We start from the raw sequence: 20,380 nt of genomic DNA, 5'->3' as shown, positions 1-20,380 counted from the left end.
GGCTCAGTGCTTATTCCTTCATTTATTATATAAGATTATGAGTTGATTATCATATAAAGGAGAGGGGAAAAACTTACATAAGCAATATACCCTAGTTGATCTCTAGAAAGATTTTTATCTAAGTTGCATTCTTCGAACAAGATTTCTATCTATCACTTATTACTTTAAAATAGTTGAATCACTGAACCATTAACTCTAATATAACTTGTGGGATTGGAGAGATTTTCACGGGATGAAGTATTTTTCTATGGAAAGGGTGAAAGAAGTGTAGAATTTGATACCACATTTTGATACAAAATCTTAACATATTATGTCTATAAGACTTCTTCACTACACTGAATTACACTTTGAATATGCCCAACAATATTGCAAATGTCTACAACTCAGATATTTGAACACTTAGAGTGAAAGCTTAAAAGATACCTAACAACTATGTTCATAGACGTACTTGTAGCAGTGAAGATAATTACTATGAAAGTGGAGTAGCATGCACATGGTGATGAACCTTATGAAAGAAGAAAGTTTTATGTAAACCACTTGTGAGTTCTTAATTGCCAAGCTTTTGGGCTGGAAGCTCGGGCCTGTTGTTATTGGGTTGGGTTTCAAGTTCATATTTAGTTCATTGGACCCATGCTGCAACATTGACTCGGGATATTGGAAGGCTTGAGAACCACCTCATAAGTGTATTCAAATGCTCTTAAGCCTTTCTCTCCCTTCCATTGCCCTCCAAAAACCAACCCGCAAACAAACTCTAAGAGTTAGTTTGGAAGTTGAATTTTGGAGGTGAATGAAGGGAAAATGAAGGCTTGAGAGCCATAAAATACACTTGTGAGATGACTCTCAAGTCTTCCATTTTCCTCCAAAATCCAACTCCCAGACTAACCCTAAGGTGTTAACTTACATAACAAAAGTCCAAGATTCTTGCCAATACCAAAAAATACCGACTAAAATCAAAAGTCGCTAAACTTTGGAGGCCAAAAATCTTATTTATGCCTAATTTCAAGAGTAAATTAACGCCCATGATTTTTAGTAAAACTACAAATTATCATTCCCTTTTTTAAATTTATACAAATCGCTCATAAATATACATATGTTATACCGACTATTCTTATATGAGAGACAAATTTAAATAGCATAAAAGTCAATGTCTAATTATTATTTTGGTTAATTACAACATAATATAAGAGTGATCTAAAAATCTCATTGGAAGTATTGATGCAATTTGTAACGAACTAGAAATAATAAATAAACATTAACTTTTATAATATTTTGACTTGTCTTCATAATATATAATATTTTATTTGACTTAATTACACTCGTTGCCATTTTTTGTGTAAGAAATTACACTTATTTCTCTTATATAGGTAGTCGATGTAATGCATATATGTAATAGGGGTGATTTGTATAAGTTTAAAAAATCAAAATAATTTGCATAATTTCAGTAAAATTTAGGAAGTGTCACTGTAATTAATTCTCGGAATTGTGTTTTCCATTTTAGTTTTGAATCCTTAATAGCTTTGTTTAGAGTGTGTTTAATTTTTACTGTGTTAATTGAGGCAAACTTTACCCTTTAATTGGATGTTATTTTAAGGATAATATATTTTGGAGAAATGCAACATTAATAAAAAAGTTTTATTGTATTATTTATTATTAATTCTCCATAAAAATAATAGAAATTAATGATATACTTTATAAATATTTACACACAATTAGATAGTTACTACACACTATATTTAATACTTTTAACACGTATATTTAACACAAACCATTAGAGGACACTGCCAAATTTGAATATGATTTCTCTCACTTCCACTACTGAAATATGATTGGATAGTTTCTTTTAAGTTATTTAATTTAAAAATAAATTAAAATTTGAATTATTAAAAATTTATATTTACTACTTGTCATGATTTAAACTACATACTGGCCTCTCCCTCATGAAATTTAGTGCAGAATTGAATAACATTATGATTTATTATTTTCACTTTATCTTACACTTACATTCAACGTAAAACCATACTGAAAAGATTGAAACCTATACAACTGAAAAAAAAAAAGGTTTGTTGCATGGAAAAAACAGTGTACATGAAATTTCCAGAAGCATATATTTGTGATAATTTGACTCAATATTTGGTCACAATTTGTTAGTGAGGCTAAGAAGTAAGTGAAGGAGTAGCATGGAAGGAACAATAACGCAAACACTTAGTGTGCGTTTTCCATTCACATTGGGATTCAGACGTTACTTTCCCACCATTTCTCATCCATTTTCTTCTTCTCCTCTTCTTCCTCCTCCACTCACTAATCTTCACTCTAATTCTTCTTCTCCGCGTTCGCGTTTCTCTGCGTTTTGTTCTTTATCCACACAACACAACCACAACCACAACGGCAACTCTTCTCGACAACTCGCTATCCTTCTCGAAGTCGAAGGGTGAGTGTTTCTTCTTCTCTACTTTGTCACTTATTATTTCAGTTAAACTGTTTTATTTACGGATTTAATATGTATACAACGACCGTGTAAGTGTTTTTACACTGTCAATAAATTATTCATCATTCATATGACTTTACACCGGTGGTGTATAGATTTTAAATTCTTTTATTTATTGGTTTTGTTATTTTATTAGGGTTCTGTTTGATGCATATCGTCTTGGAAATCGTCAATCATTCAATAAAGGTATTACCAATTGAGGTTGCTTGCTTCATATATGTATGGCTGTAATGTAACATACTTGTTTTTTTTTTTTGATATTGTGCCTTGTAGCATTTGAGAAGCTTGGCCTTGATTGTGCAAATTGGACTGAACCTATATATTCAGATCTTTTGAGGTGTGTGTGTATTTGTTTTTGTTTTAATTTATTAGATTATAGATTGTTCTATTGCTTATGCATGTGTTTATGTGTGGTACTGTGATTTTCTATTCATTGAACTTTTATTTAAGCCTCCTTTTGTCACCAACGCTATGTCTGGACTTTGGATATTTAATGACTGGTGGAATGGAATGAAACAGAACAAAGTTACCTTAAAATATGAAATGGAGTGGAATCAAATGAATGCAAAATTGTTTCTATCCTGTTCTATGATTTACCCCCAATTTGACAATTTGGAAGGGAAGAAAAATAGAGGGTTATTGGAATTCGTTCCACCAAGTCCATTCCATCCTATGTTAAAAGAATGGAACCTGGGATCCTTCTGTTTGATCCATTTCCATCAATCCAAATACAGCCGTAATGTCGGAATGTCTTGAGTGCTGCAAATCAATATGAATGAATTTCTATGTTGCCTGTAAATCATTTTCTAATAACTTTTCAGGAAAAGTGCCGGAGATGAGGAAAAGATGGTATATTTGTATTTTAACCGAGTAAGTTTTCCATCTATTATCTTTAGAAGAGGGGGATAGTATAAATAGGCTTGTTGGTAATTTCAGTAGTTGTATTCAATCTAAGCATTAGCTAAGGCATATTCTAGTGTCATTGTGATTTGTGTCTAACGTGCAGATTGGGTGGCCTGCTTCATTACCCACAAACGAGAAGGAACAGTTCACTAAGAGTGTTTTGAAGGAAAAGGTATTGTACTTACACTTGATCTTGATGAATTGTTATTTACTAATACTATAATTGTTTAGGAAGGGATACTTTAGTATTTTCTAGTGAAACATGTTATTTCTGAATTCTAGACTGGATCTTCCATTAATTGAAATAATATTATGAGTTATTGATGTGGTTGATTCTTTCTTGATACTGAATTCATGAGGAATTGGATTGTATAGCCTAGTAAGCTAACAATCCTTCCCCAAATAGTGTTCTGAATATGTTGAGCATCCTATTTAACTCTTTATGGTATATTGACAGGAAAAGGCATTGGAAGAGTTCGTGATGTCAAAAAATCTACCATTACGACCTGGTGTTGAACAGTGAGTTATCTTCCATTCATTGAATATGATTTTCTGTGGCATGTGCGTTTTCTTCCCTTTTAAGGAATGATCTATTTTTTCCCATTAAGTTAAGGAGAGCCACATGTATTTTGGTTAAGGAGGGAAATATCCTTAAACTTGAATCTCTCTGCTAAGTTATCATTCCTAGGCATCCTGTCACATTGTAGTTTTGTTTCGAGTCTCTTATTTGTATTAGTTGATTTTATTACCACACATGATTATTTGTGAGCTGAGAGAGAAATTTGTTGTAGACCTAGGAACGGGGATAATTTTGGTCAAGGCATTTTCCTGTAGAATTTTATTTGGTGTCTACTAATTAGGAACTTTAATTTGCTTGTAGTTCTTACCATCAGCTATTTGTCTCCATGTACAGATTTATTGATGACGCATATAACGAAGGAATTCCAGTGGTCATATTAACAGCCTACAGTAAAAGTGATGATAAAATTGCCAGGTACCTCTAGTCATTTACAAAGCTTTGCAAGGTCACTAACTCGGATGATATTATGATTTTTAGTACATTATCTAGGGTTGTTCTCGATCACTCTGAAACTCAGCTGCTGATCTGCTTACGAAATCATTCTTTGGGTAGTGAGGTTTGCTGAGGTTTCTTTTATTTGAAGCAAACTTGGATCTTATGATATGCGTACTCCAGCTTCTAGAGGACTATTAAGTGATTATATTTCAGTTTTTTCTTATAGAATTATAGAAAATAATCTTTATATGGAGATTGGAGACTGAACTAAGTTTAGTGCTGCATGGTATTTTATATGACTGTTAGTTCAAATGTGAATAGCATTCTATTTTAACAATGAATGTTCTTTGAGCTCTATAAAAGCTTCAATGATTGAGACCCAATCCTAATAGATTGATGCTTGTTCTTTGCATGACACTTTTTTTTTACCCAGAAGAATATGACTAAGTAAATTAATATTTCCTTTATTAAAAAATTTAGGACCATAATGGAAAAGCTTGGCAATGATCGAAACATAAAGGTAATTATTGTGGGAAATAAGGAGATTGAGCAAAGTTTATATGGCCAACTTGTCTCGGGAAAGGTAATTTCTTCTGGTTTGGATGAAGAGCTTGCCAAGGAAGCCAAAAGAGCAGGTATATACTTTTTTAATCGATCATTATGAATGTGTCCTCTCACGTGTGTCTGTTTATTGCACAACATTGTTTCTAAGGTTTTTCTTGCTGCCATTTTCATTAGCTTCTGCTGAGAGGCAGAGGTTGGCCAAGGAAGTAGCGTCAGTGCTAAAGTTGAGTGTGGACATTGATATCGGCTTATCTGAAAGGTTAGTTCATTTGTCTCTACTAACTTCAGCAAAATATCTTGGTCCTTTTTAATTGCAGCCTGTTAGAGATCCATACTCTTGTAATAGGTTTTATACCTTTGCTTCATTCTTAGAATTTATTTATACTCCTAAATTTGTTTCACAAACATCAGTTGTGTTTGGTTTTATATCTAACTTGACTTGGGTATTCCAATCAAAGCCATAATTAAAGAAATAAGGGAACATAAACTTTGAGGAAAAAATATGTCATTTTTTCCTCTAATAAATCTCCTTTTTCTATTAATGAAAAAAATTCTAACCAAACAAATCACACACACATATATATAAGGAAGAACTTGGACAAAAGTTACATTTGCCACACCATTAACTTTGCCGTTAAATTTTCACCCCCTTTGACCACTCAATTAATTCCTTTCAATATTTCATATTTATTTCTTTCAATATTTCAACATTTCATATTTATGTCTTTTGATTTCCATCTTCATATATGATTTTGTATTCAATCAAGTTTTTTTTTGAATGACGGTTTAAATATTGTGGCTCCTTAAACTCTGATGGGTTTCATTTAGGTTTATTGAATTATCTTTATCTGTCAATTCAGCTATTCTTTAACAGATTCTTTTAACTCCACTGGAAAATGTGCTCGTGAACATATATTTGCATTTGACTGCTTATCAATTGTCATATTATTCATTGATTTGGTAATTAATTGCATGGTCAATTACCATTTAACTTATTGATCATCTGTCCAGTCTAGATAAGATTGTGGCTGCGCTACGTGCGGGAGCCGAATATGCAGGGTTACCTGTATGCAACTGTGTCCTTGTTGCCGGAAGCCAATCTGGAGTTGCTGGAGCTCAACGGGTGGGCATGCCATGTGTTGTTTTACGAAGCAGGTGACTGCTTTGTTCTTTGAATTTGGAAGTTCAATGAGCATGTAATAAATGTGTTTACACTGTTTTATTCACACAGAAAATGTTACCCTAATGCATGGTTTCGTTGTCTTAATGTTACCCTAATGCATGGTTTCATTGTCCTAAGGTCATAGGCTAGAACCTCAGTGCCCACCATTGTACAAAATAAAGAGAATAATTCTGATTTTTTTAATTTTTCTATCTTAGAAATGAAAACAACCTCTCCGCTTGCAGGAGTAAGGCTGCGTACGCCTACCCTTCCAGACCCCACTAGGTGGAAGCCTTGTGCGATGAGCCGCTAATGTTGTTGTATCTTAGAAATGTTGCATATTTTTATTTGTCTCCTGCAGTTTGACATCTAGAGCTGAGTTCCCAATGGCAAATGCTGTAGCGGATGGGTTTGGAGGTGCAGATCTTACAATATCTAAATTGCGCAATCTATCCAAGAAAAATAAGCCAGAGAATTGAATGGTAAGTCCTTTGCTACAATTCCATACTTTTAAATGTTCTTTTACATGGACTAACATGTAATGATGCTGAAAATTTAAAATACATGTGCCAGAGTTCTATATTACTTTTCCTTACCCAAGAAATTTGCAGCAAAACATGATTGAACCGCACTTGCACTAGAATTGAAGCTTTTTCCTGGCAGGCAAAGGGAATGAGCCTCATGAAAGGGAGTTTAAGGATAAATGTATTCACAGACAATATTTGCTGGTATGATAAAATACTCACTTATGTTGATGTTTGGTACTTCATTTAAGAAAGTTACAATGAAGGCTGAAACAAAATAAACTTTTCCTTTCATAATTGAATGGTTTCACCTGTCGCATCGGTAAGGAAGGAAATACCACTACTGTTAGTGATTGTTTCTGTGGAGAAGCTCTAACTGTAGTTGCTAAGTAAATGATTTACTGTATATACAAGATGGTCATGTATATCTTTTCTTTAATACAAGATGAAGCACCTAAGAGCCTTATTGGTTAGTCTTAGCCCATTTATGTGATCATGTAATTGGTAACCTACCAATAATAATAAAGTTATTATTTAATGCTTAGCATAGAAATATTTATTTAAATCTGGTCAAATGATTTGGTGTTGGGTGAAGATTCAGGTTGACATCTTATGTTAGCTTTCAAATATTGGGAAATGTTGTGATAAACCCATCAAGCTCATGAAATGAAGAATAAATAATTACAGACGAAGTTTGTATTTACAATTGGTCTAGTGGCGTAAGGCCCTACTGGATCCTCATGGTCGGTGGTTCGATTCTCACTTGTTGGGGAGGGGCAGCCACGAATCTTGAAAGAGATTAGTTCCTTACCCAAAAAGGTGAGGGGATACCCTTGGTAGTACTAAAAGAATATGATATTCAATTACTTGTCTCTCAACTAAGACATGATAGGCTGAATGTATAATGGAGACATGAAAGCATCCATCTCCCTGAAAGTTGTGTGGAAAAGATGATTCATTAATGTGCACTTCCCTGCAAAAATGATGTGAAAAACACAATATTAGATCACAAAGCCAAATAGAGAGAATCTAAAGATAAGGAAATTGCATTTTATTGATACATTGTAAAATCAGAAATGCATGATAGTATCTCCAATTAGAATTGGAAAAAAGAGTTATTTTTTAGTCTGCCTCAATTGCAGATTAGTAGAGCTGAAACTAATGTGTGTATTATGCAAAGATCTTCACTTGCATCACAAGTTACCTAACCAAATCTGAACTCTGCAGAAGAACTTCCCAGGACTTCATTATTTAAAGTTTCTTCCAGTGGAGCCACAAACTTGAACATTATTTCAGAAAATTCAGTAATTCTAACCAGAAATCACAAAAAACAGTTACTTTTTCACTGTATTGAGATCACAAGTTAAATGGTCAATATGCTAAAAACCTGTATAGAAGACAATACAAGTATAAAGCAACTTGAAATGAAAAAGCAAATAATTATTTTGAATGAATGAGCTTCCAATTTAACAAATGATGAGTTACCACTACTTTGAGGACCCAATGGCGTTGAAGTCGGCATCTCCGCCGATGAGTTGGGTGGTGTAGAGGAAGCATCATGGTTAGGCATCAAGTTAAGAGTTGAAGTGAATTGAAGCAAATATTAGATCTCTGATTTGGATTGAAAGAGAAGAAGAGAGGGAAAGAAGAGTGTTGTTTACATGTGTCCTTTGGATATCAATACCCAATAATTAAATTAGAGTGAGAATTCACATACTCCAAAAATAAGTTTTTTGAAACCTATTTCATATTTTAACAATCAATTCTAGGGAAATCTATAAAATTGTATAACTATCCATGAAGTATTTTCTACTTTCTTCTTTTACCTTTTAACATTTATTATTTTCTACACCAATTCAGTAATATTTGGAAGTAAAATTGTGGATCATGAGAATTGGAAATGCTCTTTACAAATATACAAATTTGTAATAACCATCCACTCACTTGTTACATTTCTTTACATAATCTTATATGACTTGATCTCATTCGAGACATATTATCTCTCTCAATAAGTATCACTCATAAAATTTAAACTTTTAATATTTTGATTACGCTAAAGATCTAAACAAATAACTTGTTGGTAAAGTAACTTGTGCTTGTAATAATTTTAGTTCTACCCAATAAACATTATTGATTATAGAAATGAATGCATAAAAGTGCACTCTCCCCTTATGTTCCACTCATATTCTTTAGTCAATCACATTCTTCTAACCAAGTTGGATAGTTCTAGGTGATATCTTTTGTCTCTCCACTTATTCAAATCTAACAACAAGTAACCCTTTTTTAAAGTTACATTTTATACTTTTTACAATTTCATTTTAGTATATTTTAGAGAAAAAAAATATACAAACCAATAGTACATTAGTTTGATACAAACCATATTCTTCAAAATATTAATAATAATATAAATAAATGATGAATATTTTGATTATATATAAATTTTTACATATATATTGATTATATATAAATTTTTACTATATTAATCATATATATTATACTCTTACTTGAAATGCATACTTTACCATGCTAATCTTAGATCATATTTTTGTCTAAATTATGTTTTAGAACATCTTGATTCAAAGATGATCATGGATATTTGATAACGTGCGAATACAAGTTCTAAAAAAACACTAAGCAAATTTAGAGGGCAAAACTAAAACGCATTTGAGGTTTGGGTTTTTCATTCTGGATCTACAACTTGGAAGCATGCCCTTTCCCATTTCCCATTTCCCATTTCTTTCTCCCTTCCCATGGTTTTCTGCATTCATCAATCAATACTTATATAATTATGGGTTGCCCATGAGCTTTTAATGAATTGATTTTGGAGGACAGTGTTGTTCAATTGTAAATCTTAGTTAGTGATTGTAATTTCATTAGAAGATGCACATTATCTGTTTGGTAAAATGTCTGAACTAGTTGAATAGCATTGATGCTTGTGGTTTCATCAGCTAGTACTATTGTTGACAAAATTTTACTGCCACCTTCTCACTATGAGTCTTACTTTGGGCTTGTTACTATTTTGTTTGAATGGCTTATATTTGTCATTTGTTAAGTTGGAATTAAATTAATACCTTACATGTTTTTTTCTTAGGAGGAAGTTGTGTTTCTCTTCCAACTTTAACTAAAGATGGAAGATATCCCCAAGTCAAAACAGGAATTCTGTGTCGGACAACGAGTGCATGCATCTGGTGATTCACACAGAATTGGTACAGTTAAGTATGTGGGGCCTGTAGAAGGCTATTCAGGCACATGGGTTGGAGTTGACTGGGACAACGGAGAAGGCAAACATGATGGATCCATCAATGGTGTTCGATACTTTCAGGCAAAATCTGAAAGATCAGGGTCATTTGTTCGTGCTCAGAATCTGAGCCAAGGCATTTCATTGCTGGAAGCGCTTGAAAAAAGATATCGAAGTAACTCTACTAAAGACGAAGAGGGTATGTCTCTGCTTCCCTGGGTTCATTTTATTTGCTGCTAAAATATTCATATTTTGTGTCTCTGGAGCATGGAATAAATAGTACAAGTGATTTTATTTGCAGATGAAATGTATGTCCTTTCAACTAGCAACAAGCGAGTGTCTATTCAACTTTTGGGTAAAGATAAAATTCATGATAAGCTAAGTCGACTTGAGGAGTTAACCAGTGCATCATTGTCATGTCTGGGTGTTAGTTCCCCTGGGATTCCATGTCAAATCAATACTACAGTGCCAAGTAAGTTTATTTCCACAACACTCCCATTTCTTTGCCCATATCAAGATGAATGAAAAATCAACCTAGTAGTATCGACTATCCAGTGACTTTTGTTTTTGGTTTTTTTCGGTTTTTAATTAAATTTTAGTATTAGTGAATTTGTTACTTTTAGCTGAAGTTATCATTTTTGGTTAACCCAATTCTACCATGAGTTATAATTGGAATTTTGTTCCTTTGATATCTGCTTCCATCCTGTAAGGCAATTTGAATATAGGTAACTAGTTCCTTTGGAATTTACAAGGGAGCAGGTATAAATTAGCATATTAAAAAAAAAAACCAAAACTACCTGCCAAATTCATATGCTGAACCCATACCTCTTTTTTGGTTAATAGATTTAAAAGAACTTGACCTGACTTGGAACCTGCTTTCGGAGTGGAAGGTATGTTCTGACCAAGTTTCACTATTCTATCCTAGCCAATGCTGCAGCCTTGAGTCTACTAATTTTCAAAATGCCAAGCAAATTTTACGTGGAACTTTAAATGAGTAAGGCTGCAGATGTTTCCTTTTTGTTAAACTCAAATAGCTCTTTTTGGTTAGGATGTTTGTGATTACCAGGATTTAGTAATTTACAATGCATTTTCTTTTTGGGAGATCGTCTCATTAATTATTTTATCATCACTATTTTCGGTACAATGGTGACACCGAGGTTTTATGACCTCATGCAAACTATGCACGGCCCTCACCATTAATCCACTCCTAGATTTTATTGACTTCTTATTTTATTACTATGCTCTATTATTATGTCGTCGTTCGATCCATGTAGCCGACCCCGCCTAGGGGATTAAGGCTTGGTTGTTGTTGTATATCCCGCCTGAGTTTTATGTTAGAGCCTCTTGGTACATTTAAGTGAGTTTGCTGCATAAGATAAGTGTTCCAAATCCAAAATATGAACATGGTTGCAAGTTGCCTTTTTGCTACTTTTATTTGCTGATCTGTTTGCTTGTAACCAAAGATTTTTTTCCTGTTACAAAGGAGGTTTCAGACCATGTGTGGGGAGGGCAGGGTAAAGTGACATAAAATGGGTTTAGTGAGATTTGATCTCAAGATTAAACACTCCACCAAAGGGAATAGGTTCCATTTGTATTATGTACACAGGCTTATTGGAAGCTATATTTTACTTCGGTTGTTGTACATTGTTTTTAGGAGGAAAAAATCCTCTAAAGTGAGCTTGCTTCTAAAGTGGGAAGGGTTGTAGCCACCCTTGGATCATTTAGTGGGTTAAAATCGCGATACACTTTATAAAATTAAGGGTGGATACATCCTTTGTCATTCATTTTAGAGAAAAGCTCACTTTAGAAGAGTCATTTCCCTTGTCCCCCCTTCGGGAGAATATCTTAATATCTGCATAGTTTGTACTTGCCCTGCCCCTTTTCTCTCTTATAACCTCTTTTTTCTGTATTAAAAAACAGTACAGGGAATGCATGCAAAACTCTCTTTTACTTATTTTGCATGGCCTACTATCTTGTCAGTTATAGTTTATGACAAGTACCATTTAGCCTCTTTTCGATTAATCATTTTGCAGGATATTGTCACAATTTGTGAACAGTTACCTAATCTAGGTACTCTCAACTTAACTAGCAATTTGATGTCACCATATAAATCGGAGCTTCCATTACTGAAAGGCATCCGTGTTCTGGTTTTAAATAATACTAGTGTAGATTGGGAGCAGGTTACCCTCTATATCTTTTCCCAACTTATGTCTGGCTTAAATTCCCCTAACACTTAATTATGAATTGTTTAATATTGCCTTTTCAACTGGGCAGGTTGAACTGCTTAAACAGTCATTAACAGTTATCGAAGAGCTACATCTTATGGGAAACAGTATAAGCAGAATACTGGTATGTTGCCTTTTGTTAAATAAGCTTGTTAAATATCTTAAAAGGTGTGGCGTAGAAATGTAAAACAGCGCAGTTCATTTCCCCAAGTGTTGGTATTAGTATGGAAACCTAAATAAGTAGGAATGGCATTGCAAATACAGAGGGGATCGGGGGATAAAAAAAAGAAAGTAACTGAGCAAAGAGAAGCTAGTAAACATGTTTTCTGCATTCAAAGTAGCTAATTGTGATAAGCACGAAAGAGAAACATAAATATTGTGATATGTGTTGTTAGAATAGTAGAATATAGCACTCAGAATTTATATCTTGTACTCTAGTAGAAGTGCAGTGTTAGTATTGCACCTGCCTCTGCTGAGTCAGCAGGGGTAGTTAGGCTGTTAGTAGATGGTCACCAAACCTGAGATGACATGTATACCAGGCTCAACCTTTGTACTCGTTCAGTTTTTCAATAACAAAGATTGAGATCATTTCAGTTCTTCATTCTCTCTCTTTTCTGTTAAAGCCAGACATTGGAATTGGGATGCTTTAATGCTTTGTTGAATGTGATTCTCGTGTCTGGCTGGTAGGCTCCCTAGATTTGCTATGATACTTCTGTTTTGGCATTAAAGTTTAGGAACTTGGGTGGATAGAGCAGTGTGTTATTTTTATTCTTTAAGGATTGGCTTAAGAGAGTTCTGTTTGCACATAGGTTTTCACTTTCACAATTAATTTTATACTCCTCTGCAACTTTTTATCAACTGTATAAAGTACATTTCTAGCTTTAAGGCCTTACAATCTATTTTTCCTGTTCAGCCCATGTCGTCCTCTAGGGTTCAGGGATTTGATTCTCTGCGGCTGTTGAATTTGGAAGATAATTGTATAGCTGAATGGGATGAAATCATGAAGCTTTCTCAGCTAAGATGGTTGGTAATGACAAATTTTGTCCAGTTCTACAATACAGTCATGACTCCTGCTGGGACTGATGTCGTTTTAAGTTTTAACAACCTTTGACATTAATAACCAGATCTATTACCACAGCTGCATTTACCACTTGTTACTTGATCTAGCCACTTATTATTTCAGTCAATTTTTGTTGTTGAAAGTGGTTAGCAAATAGAGAAATTGTATAATTAAAGTGGAATGTGCTGAAACCACAGGTGGTATCTGTACCACTGGACTGGAAGTATTGATTTTATCTTAGAACAGGCCATGGTTATTCAGTTCCTTCCTCTTTTATATTTCTTATTCCCTATAATAATGCCTCTGCTTTCGGGTATCTGAGTTGCTAAATTTTCGAGTTGGTGTGTTTGTTTGTTTGTTTCAGTTTGGAGCAGCTTTATTTGAACAAGAATTGTTTGAATTCTCTCTTTTATCCTGATAAGTCTTCTCAGCGTGAATCAGAAATTGCGTGTTATAAGCCCTTTCAAAATTTATGCTGCCTTCTATTAGGTAAATACTACTATTCCCCTTGATTAAGATTATCATACTGCAATGAAATGTCGATTGTGGATATCAGCTGACTTATGTCTTTCAATTCACCCTTTAGGTGACAACAACATTGGTGATCTGGTTTCTGTTGACTCATTAAACTTATTTCCTAACTTGGTGGTAAGGTTTATACTGTGAAGTGTTTATTATGCTTGCATATTTTATTTTAGTTCTTGATTATGCATGGCATGGATGTCGTGCTATATCTATGAACTGTTATATTAAATAATCCATTCGGAAATGGTACATTGGGGATGCAATTCACAATTATTTTGAAGCTACTGTTACTCTAAGTATCTTATATTATGTGCAGGTCTTCCATATCACCTAATTATTTGATTGAGTTATTACCTCTCCTACTTCTAAAAAAATTATTTTTGTGTATATTGTACATTTGTACTGTAACTACTTTCACATGGATATGTAATCGAGCTTAGAATTCATAATTTATAATTAACCTCACATGGATATGTAATCTTGAGGTTTAGAGATTGAACTGAGAACCCGGCTTTTAAGAAAGTTATGGCTGTAGGCCTGTACCAAAGAAAATGAGACAGTTACAGATATAAAACTTATTGTTGCACTCTACTTTATATTAGAGAATAGTGATGTACAGGGGAGTAGGGTCGGGCGCCCTGTACTGAGAAACAAGAAAATATAAAGCATTGAAGATGTAAAAAGACATACAACAAAGCAAAGCTTGCTAGTCTCTCTGCATATCTGACATCCAAATATTTTTGAAAAATCAATTACTGAGCTCCATAGGTAAATCCCAATAAAGATATAAAACATTTTAGTTCATCGCAAGACAGTTGCAAAGATTCATCCTTAACTGCAGTCTACTTCTAGTTCTTGCGATGACTCAGTTTTTCCTGTGTGCTTTTTTATGTTATGCTACATATACTTTGAGCAGAGAGGGCCTTTACAAGTTTCCTTTGAGAAAGTAATCATTCTGGTTTCTAAAAAGTAACTACAGGGCCTATTCTTACCTTGGTTTCTCTTTTTCTCCTCCACTTTCTTTGTTTTTTATTTTCTTACTGGTTTATTCTGCTGAAGTAAACTTTAACAGACATTAGTGTCTATTCTAATTTACTTATCTTTAATACCAATAAAGGAAATCAGGCTTTCTGGGAACCCAATAACTGATTCTGCAAGAGGTGGAGTTCCTAGATTCGTTTTGATTGCTCGCTTAGCAAAAATTCAAATATTGAATGGAAGTGAGGTAAATGATGGAAGATCTCTCTGTTTTTATTTGTTTCATTTATATACTCTTTTATTCAAATGTAAAAAAATATCGAACTTACTTTTCAGATTACCCCTCGTGAAAGGAAGGAGTCTGAGATTAGGTTTGTTGTTCTCAAACTGTTGTGCTCTATATACCTCTTTGGCAGCTGAAACATCCTTTACAATCATCAATTGTTTGTACTGTTTATCAAGCATTTTATCTTGTTGCCTTTTTAGCAGTGTGGGTTGTTGTTGCGCTTTTAGTAGTGTGCTTCTTGATGTTATCTTATTGTATGCAATTCCTCCAGTTAGTATTTTTTCACACGGATTATTTGAACTGTGTTGCTCCTATGTTCTCTGATCATTTGGTTCAAGTATTTGGTTCATGCTCTTATCAACTAAATAGTTTTCCTTGGGGATGATTTGGCTTATTTGCTACCATGCAATTGAGTATAAAGTTTCCTTAATTTCCAGGTCATTCCATTGAGCTGAATGACCATTTTTAGCATTACATACACAAGGTGCTATTTCTTTCTTGGATAGTAAGTCATTTGTGTGATGCCTCTCCTTATCAATGCTGGTCATATGTCATACGCCATTTTGGATGATTCTCTTGCACATAACATAAATGCTTCTGCTTATTAACTTGCTCTCAGTTATTGTTGTAGAAGAGGGAAATTTTCAGGGAGCATCACTGACTCCATTATAGAAGTGATATTTTTTGGTTAAATTCTTCTTTGGGACTAGTCATTATGCCCTGTTTTTCCAACCTTGCTTACCTTTGGGTGTAGAGCTCAATTAAAGGTTCACATCTTAGTAGTGTTTAATTTTGTCTAAAGAAGTTATGATTGTGCCCTGTCTAAGTCTGACAATGATGAAGGTTTAGATGGTCTTCTTCTTCAATGGGTTAAGTGAATACAACATTAGTTGACTTGGCACCACATGTTGACTCAACCTTAAGTCATTACGTCTATGGGTCTTTCCATTTATATGTTGCTCAACTTGCCCAATTCTATCCAACATGGGCCTTCTTTATTTTCCAAAATAAGTCGATTGCGACGTCTTATTCTTATGCTAGATTTTATTACAATTCTTATGTAGGTATGTGCGGCTTGTTATATCAAAGTTGCATACTAATCCTGAAGAAGTTAAACAGCATCCCAGGTAAGTTCATGCCAAGTGGAATTTTTTTGGAACCTTACTCTAGCATTAGTGTTCAGAATGTGTGATGTGAAGTATATTGAAAGTTTGATGAAAAAGGTATTCAGGAATCAGTATCGCTAGGTTTTGATTGGATTAAGGGGCAAATATATAAGAGAATGGTTTAGGGTGTTTGTAATTGGGTTGAAAGTGCTGTCTAGTGAACATTTCTGATTGGGAATTTAATCAGTGGGAATCATAAAATAAAAAGGGAGAAAGAAAACCTACTTTTCATACCTGAGTCCTTTCGCATTATATTTACATCTAAGATATACATTGATTGTCTAGGTGGATCGTGTTCCTTTGAAATTATTGCAGGTTTTCCGAGCTGAAGAAATTTCATGGAATAGAGGATGAAAGACCTTCAGTTGGACCTGCTGGCCCGCAAACAACCGGATCAGGATTCTTGTGTATGGACCTATGGATGCTAGTTTTGCATGTGTTTTTCTTTCTGAACTTGCAATAGATTTATTAACTTAATATTGAGATTATTGCAGCTATGACTTTGAAGTGTGTTGGAGCATCCATGGGTGAGAAGCCACTATTGACAAAGAAGCTGCCAGCAACAATTACAGTTGAATATCAATATTTCCCTAGTCATGTAATTTTCACTGTTATTGTAGACTTAAAAAAGCCCTTCTGATTGACTTGTTTTTCTCAGGTTGGTAAGCTGAAAAATCTTTGCGAAAGCTTTTTTAAGCTCCGGTCGATGAAGCTAAGATTATTTCTTCAGGAAGAGGTTTGTTGGTGTTAACAAAAAAACTGCTACTTATTATTATCATGATTGCCTAATTCAATTTTACCTAAAGGGGAAGCAGTACCCTCTAGACAATATTGAGAAATCATTTTATTATTTCTAGATTGATGCAAAAAAAAGTCAAGTTGGTATGCTGAAAAACTTGTGGACGAATTAAGTTTGAAGTACTTTGCTATTTCTTTTGTTAAAGTAAATTAGTGTACCGAGATGGGAAAATTACTTGTGGAGAATAAGGGACGGAGGACCATAAGAGGTGCGGTCATATCAACACTAATGCATCAGGTCCCATCAGAACCCATAGTTAAGCTACTTGGACGAGAGTAGTACCAGGATGGGTAACCTCCTAGGAAGTCCTCATGTTGCAACTCTTTATAAAATAGAGGGTGAGTTTCAAAACAAGAGTAAGGTTGTTGCTTAGGGCCACGAGGTCACAGGTTCAAATTTTGGAAATATTCGATCTGTTTGTGGGAATAAGGTTGCATAAATCTACCCTCCCCGGACCCCATTAGGTGTGAGCAGGGCCGCCCTTAATTTCCCTCGAGATTTTTTTGTAAGATAAGGGAACTATGCAGGAGTAAAATGAACATAGTTTCTTGACTTAGTTACATGTGTTCAAACTTTCAGGGTTCTCCATTGCCAATGCTGCTTGACAATGACATGTCATCTCTTATGGACTTTGGTATTGGCAATGAGTCAATTATCCTTGTAGACGAAGAAAGTTGAAAGAGAAAGAGCTTGTCTCATGCTGAAAGTCTGTATCTTCTTCTGACTAGCTGCAATTAATCTTACAATATTGTGTCTGCAACCATGGCTTTAACATGAATATATTTCTAAGTAGTACTCCTGTTGTGTTGGTCACAAGATTTTATTTTGAACAAGTTGAAGTTCCTATTTTGTGGCTTTGAAATACTACTTAATTTGATTGTGTGTACCCTCTCATCTCCCATGCCACAACTGTTTTTTTTTGTGTGTGAATCTCCAGTGATTTTGATTCAATTGTGAACAGATTTTCCTCTTGTACTCCTAGGGAGTGGAATGGTTTGGTTTTGAAAGTACACAAATTTAGCAACCAATATAATGATGATAACACATCATTTTATAACTAAATGAGTTGTTTTATTAAGGAGAAAATAAAAGGAGTTGTGTTTGAAGTTCTTAGGAATTTGGTATGAAAGTGATCATATTATACATCTTACTATGTCTGTTAAAAGATTTCCAATAACCCTTACAAGTTACAACCTTTGATACTTATGGTACACTCAGAATGATGCTTAGCATAATTAGATCAGTTTATTATAAAAGGATTTGGATCTACTCCGGCAGTTGTTTGGAACACGTTCCTAAATCATATTTAATGTGAGATGATGTATAAATAAAAAGGTTTATGATACATATCATTCCCGATATGGGATCATGGAAGAAGATCCAAATCTATTTTGAAGGAAGTTTCTATATGTCATAAGGTCATGATCTCTAGATTCTTAGTTGTTCTGGTATAACATATCAAAGTTGTATCATTGCCTCATTTTCAGCCATTTCTACAACCTTTTTCATTGGTTATTCTTTTTGTGTTTGCTGTGATTTTTGTTAGAGTAAACTCTAACTTATTACAAGTCACACCAATTAATTTGGTTTTATAGAGAAAAACTATGAAAAATTCCCAGTTTTTTTGTCATATTTGTTTTTAATAACAATAAAATCATAACCCTTTGCATAAAAGAAATATAGAAAGAGATCATTTCTTTTATAAAAAATGTTTCAAAAGACTTTGTTAATATTGACATAAATTATTTTGATCATCTCTAAGCCTCAACCAAAATTACATTTTATTTCTCAATGCAAATATATAATTGCAAATGCTTTGATACCAATTTTACTATTTTTAACTCAGTAATAAATACCTATAAGGAAAATGGTAGTGTTTATGATGAGGTAAATGTTTCCTTTGGTTTAATAGGATAAGACAAAAAATATTTGAGAAAAAGTGTAAAAAAGAGAAAAGAGAAATAGAGTTGATTTTTTTGTATAGAAAAAAGAAGAGAAATAAATGTTTTTTCTCTATCATTCTTTACCTCCCATTTTCTCCTCATATATGAGAAGAAATGTAATAACATTTAACTTTTATTAATTGATATTATATATTTTTATTTGTTTGGAACACTAATTAGGATAATAAATTCTTATTAATGAGAAAAATATTTGATGGACTCTACTTCATTTTTCGCTATCTTCTTAAACTCTCTCTGAATCAAATGAAAGAAAAATATCATTTCTCTCTTCATATTCTATTTCTCCTCTCATTCTACTCTACCAAAAAAAAAAGCTTGGTAACATAAAATATATGTTTTGAACATTTGGAAGGTAAAATATGAAAACTGATTTGATTTGGATATTTTTAATTATTTAAAATTAGAAATTTGTCTTTATTTCATGAATGTTTTAAAGTTATTACTATAAGAAATGATAATTAATTTGATTTTTAGATATTTACAAATATTTTTTGCTTAAAAATTGAATGTATTTCAATTGACTTTATTTTTAATGATTTGCAGTTACTTTTTTCCTTAATTGTTTAATTACTTAAAACAATTTTAGAGTAATAAAATAAAAAATTAATTAATGTGCTATATAAATTTTATAAGAGTGTAAAACGTACACCCTACGGTGTAAAGATTTATACACATGCACTTTATCATCCACCGTTCATTTGGATTACCTTTTCTGAAAAGTCAACAATAATAAAAAATCAATGGTGATGATACAATGACAGTGTATAAAACTCATACATTGTCGGTGCATATATCTTTTTCTCATTTTGAGTGTAAAATATATACACTGACAATGTAAAAATCAATAGTGATAATACAATGATAGTGTATAAAACTCATACACTGTCAGCGCATATATCTTTTCTCATTTTTATAAAAGTAATTATTGAGAGAGATTATTGATGGCAATGAGTGAGACGAATACATATGAAACTTACATGTTTTCATATTCAGACTTATTTATTTCTACCTATGTGGGTAATACATATTCTAGATTGTCAATCATTTTTCAAATTTAATTATTATTTTAATATTTTATATTTTATAATAATCATTATATATAAAAATAGTTATTCTATAAATAATGAAATATATATATATATATATTAAATTTGTCACTTTTAATTACTAAAATTGACTGTGAAATAACAATAAAATAAATTATATATAATCTTAAAGTAATAAGAATTATAACATATAAATATTGAAAAATAATTTTATAAATATGAAATATTTACTCATAAATAATAATAGATTATTATCATAATTCTCATCATCACCCATAAATTATTATTTTTACAATCTCCATGAGTGATACTCATCACCTAAGTGGATTAATCATGCGCCCTTATAATAGGAGGAGGAATACGTTGGCTAAATTAAAAAAATGTTATAGACTAATTTAATTCTAAAGTAATATATCTTTTATACATGAAAATTAATTTAA

At 33.0% G+C, this 20,380-nt stretch overlaps 2 protein-coding genes across 9 annotated transcripts; both read left to right on the top strand.

The window, feature by feature from the left end:
• LOC109345504 (haloacid dehalogenase-like hydrolase domain-containing protein At3g48420) lies at positions 2,140–12,441 on the top strand. Of its 7 annotated transcripts, none has more exons than XM_019584550.1 (13): positions 2,140–2,428; positions 2,622–2,671; positions 2,759–2,822; positions 3,307–3,355; positions 3,492–3,560; positions 3,846–3,907; positions 4,302–4,382; positions 4,884–5,038; positions 5,142–5,226; positions 5,979–6,122; positions 6,491–6,611; positions 6,742–6,770; positions 6,949–7,197. In XM_019584550.1, the coding sequence occupies exons 1-11, from the start codon at positions 2,178–2,180 to the stop codon at positions 6,606–6,608; spliced, it is 1,128 nt and encodes a 375-aa protein (XP_019440095.1). In that variant the 5' UTR covers positions 2,140–2,177; the 3' UTR covers positions 6,609–6,611; positions 6,742–6,770; positions 6,949–7,197. The 7 variants fall into 7 exon arrangements, with proteins under 7 accessions (XP_019440095.1, XP_019440093.1, XP_019440098.1 ...); XM_019584548.1 differs by having other exon boundaries at positions 6,731–6,770; XM_019584553.1 differs by lacking the exons at positions 6,742–6,770; positions 6,949–7,197 and adding an exon at positions 12,431–12,441.
• Positions 9,199–17,890, top strand: LOC109345503 (tubulin-folding cofactor E). Of its 2 annotated transcripts, XM_019584545.1 has the most exons (16): positions 9,199–9,322; positions 9,745–10,090; positions 10,193–10,363; positions 10,735–10,781; positions 11,925–12,071; positions 12,166–12,240; positions 13,030–13,139; positions 13,541–13,665; positions 13,763–13,824; positions 14,819–14,926; positions 15,016–15,050; positions 16,030–16,092; positions 16,447–16,538; positions 16,626–16,702; positions 16,790–16,867; positions 17,510–17,890. In XM_019584545.1, exons 2-16 carry the CDS (start codon positions 9,781–9,783, stop codon positions 17,606–17,608), a joined length of 1,599 nt encoding a protein of 532 aa, XP_019440090.1. In that variant the 5' UTR covers positions 9,199–9,322; positions 9,745–9,780; the 3' UTR covers positions 17,609–17,890. The 2 variants fall into 2 exon arrangements, with proteins under 2 accessions (XP_019440090.1, XP_019440092.1); XM_019584547.1 differs by lacking the exons at positions 9,199–9,322; positions 17,510–17,890 and having other exon boundaries at positions 9,751–10,090; positions 16,640–16,702.

This window comes from Lupinus angustifolius, chromosome LG04, assembly GCF_001865875.1.
Source record: "Lupinus angustifolius cultivar Tanjil chromosome LG04, LupAngTanjil_v1.0, whole genome shotgun sequence".
Taxonomy (NCBI): domain Eukaryota; kingdom Viridiplantae; phylum Streptophyta; class Magnoliopsida; order Fabales; family Fabaceae; genus Lupinus; species Lupinus angustifolius.
The sequence above is the reverse complement of the archived record's forward strand: the minus strand, read 5'-3'. Positions and strand labels throughout refer to the sequence as shown.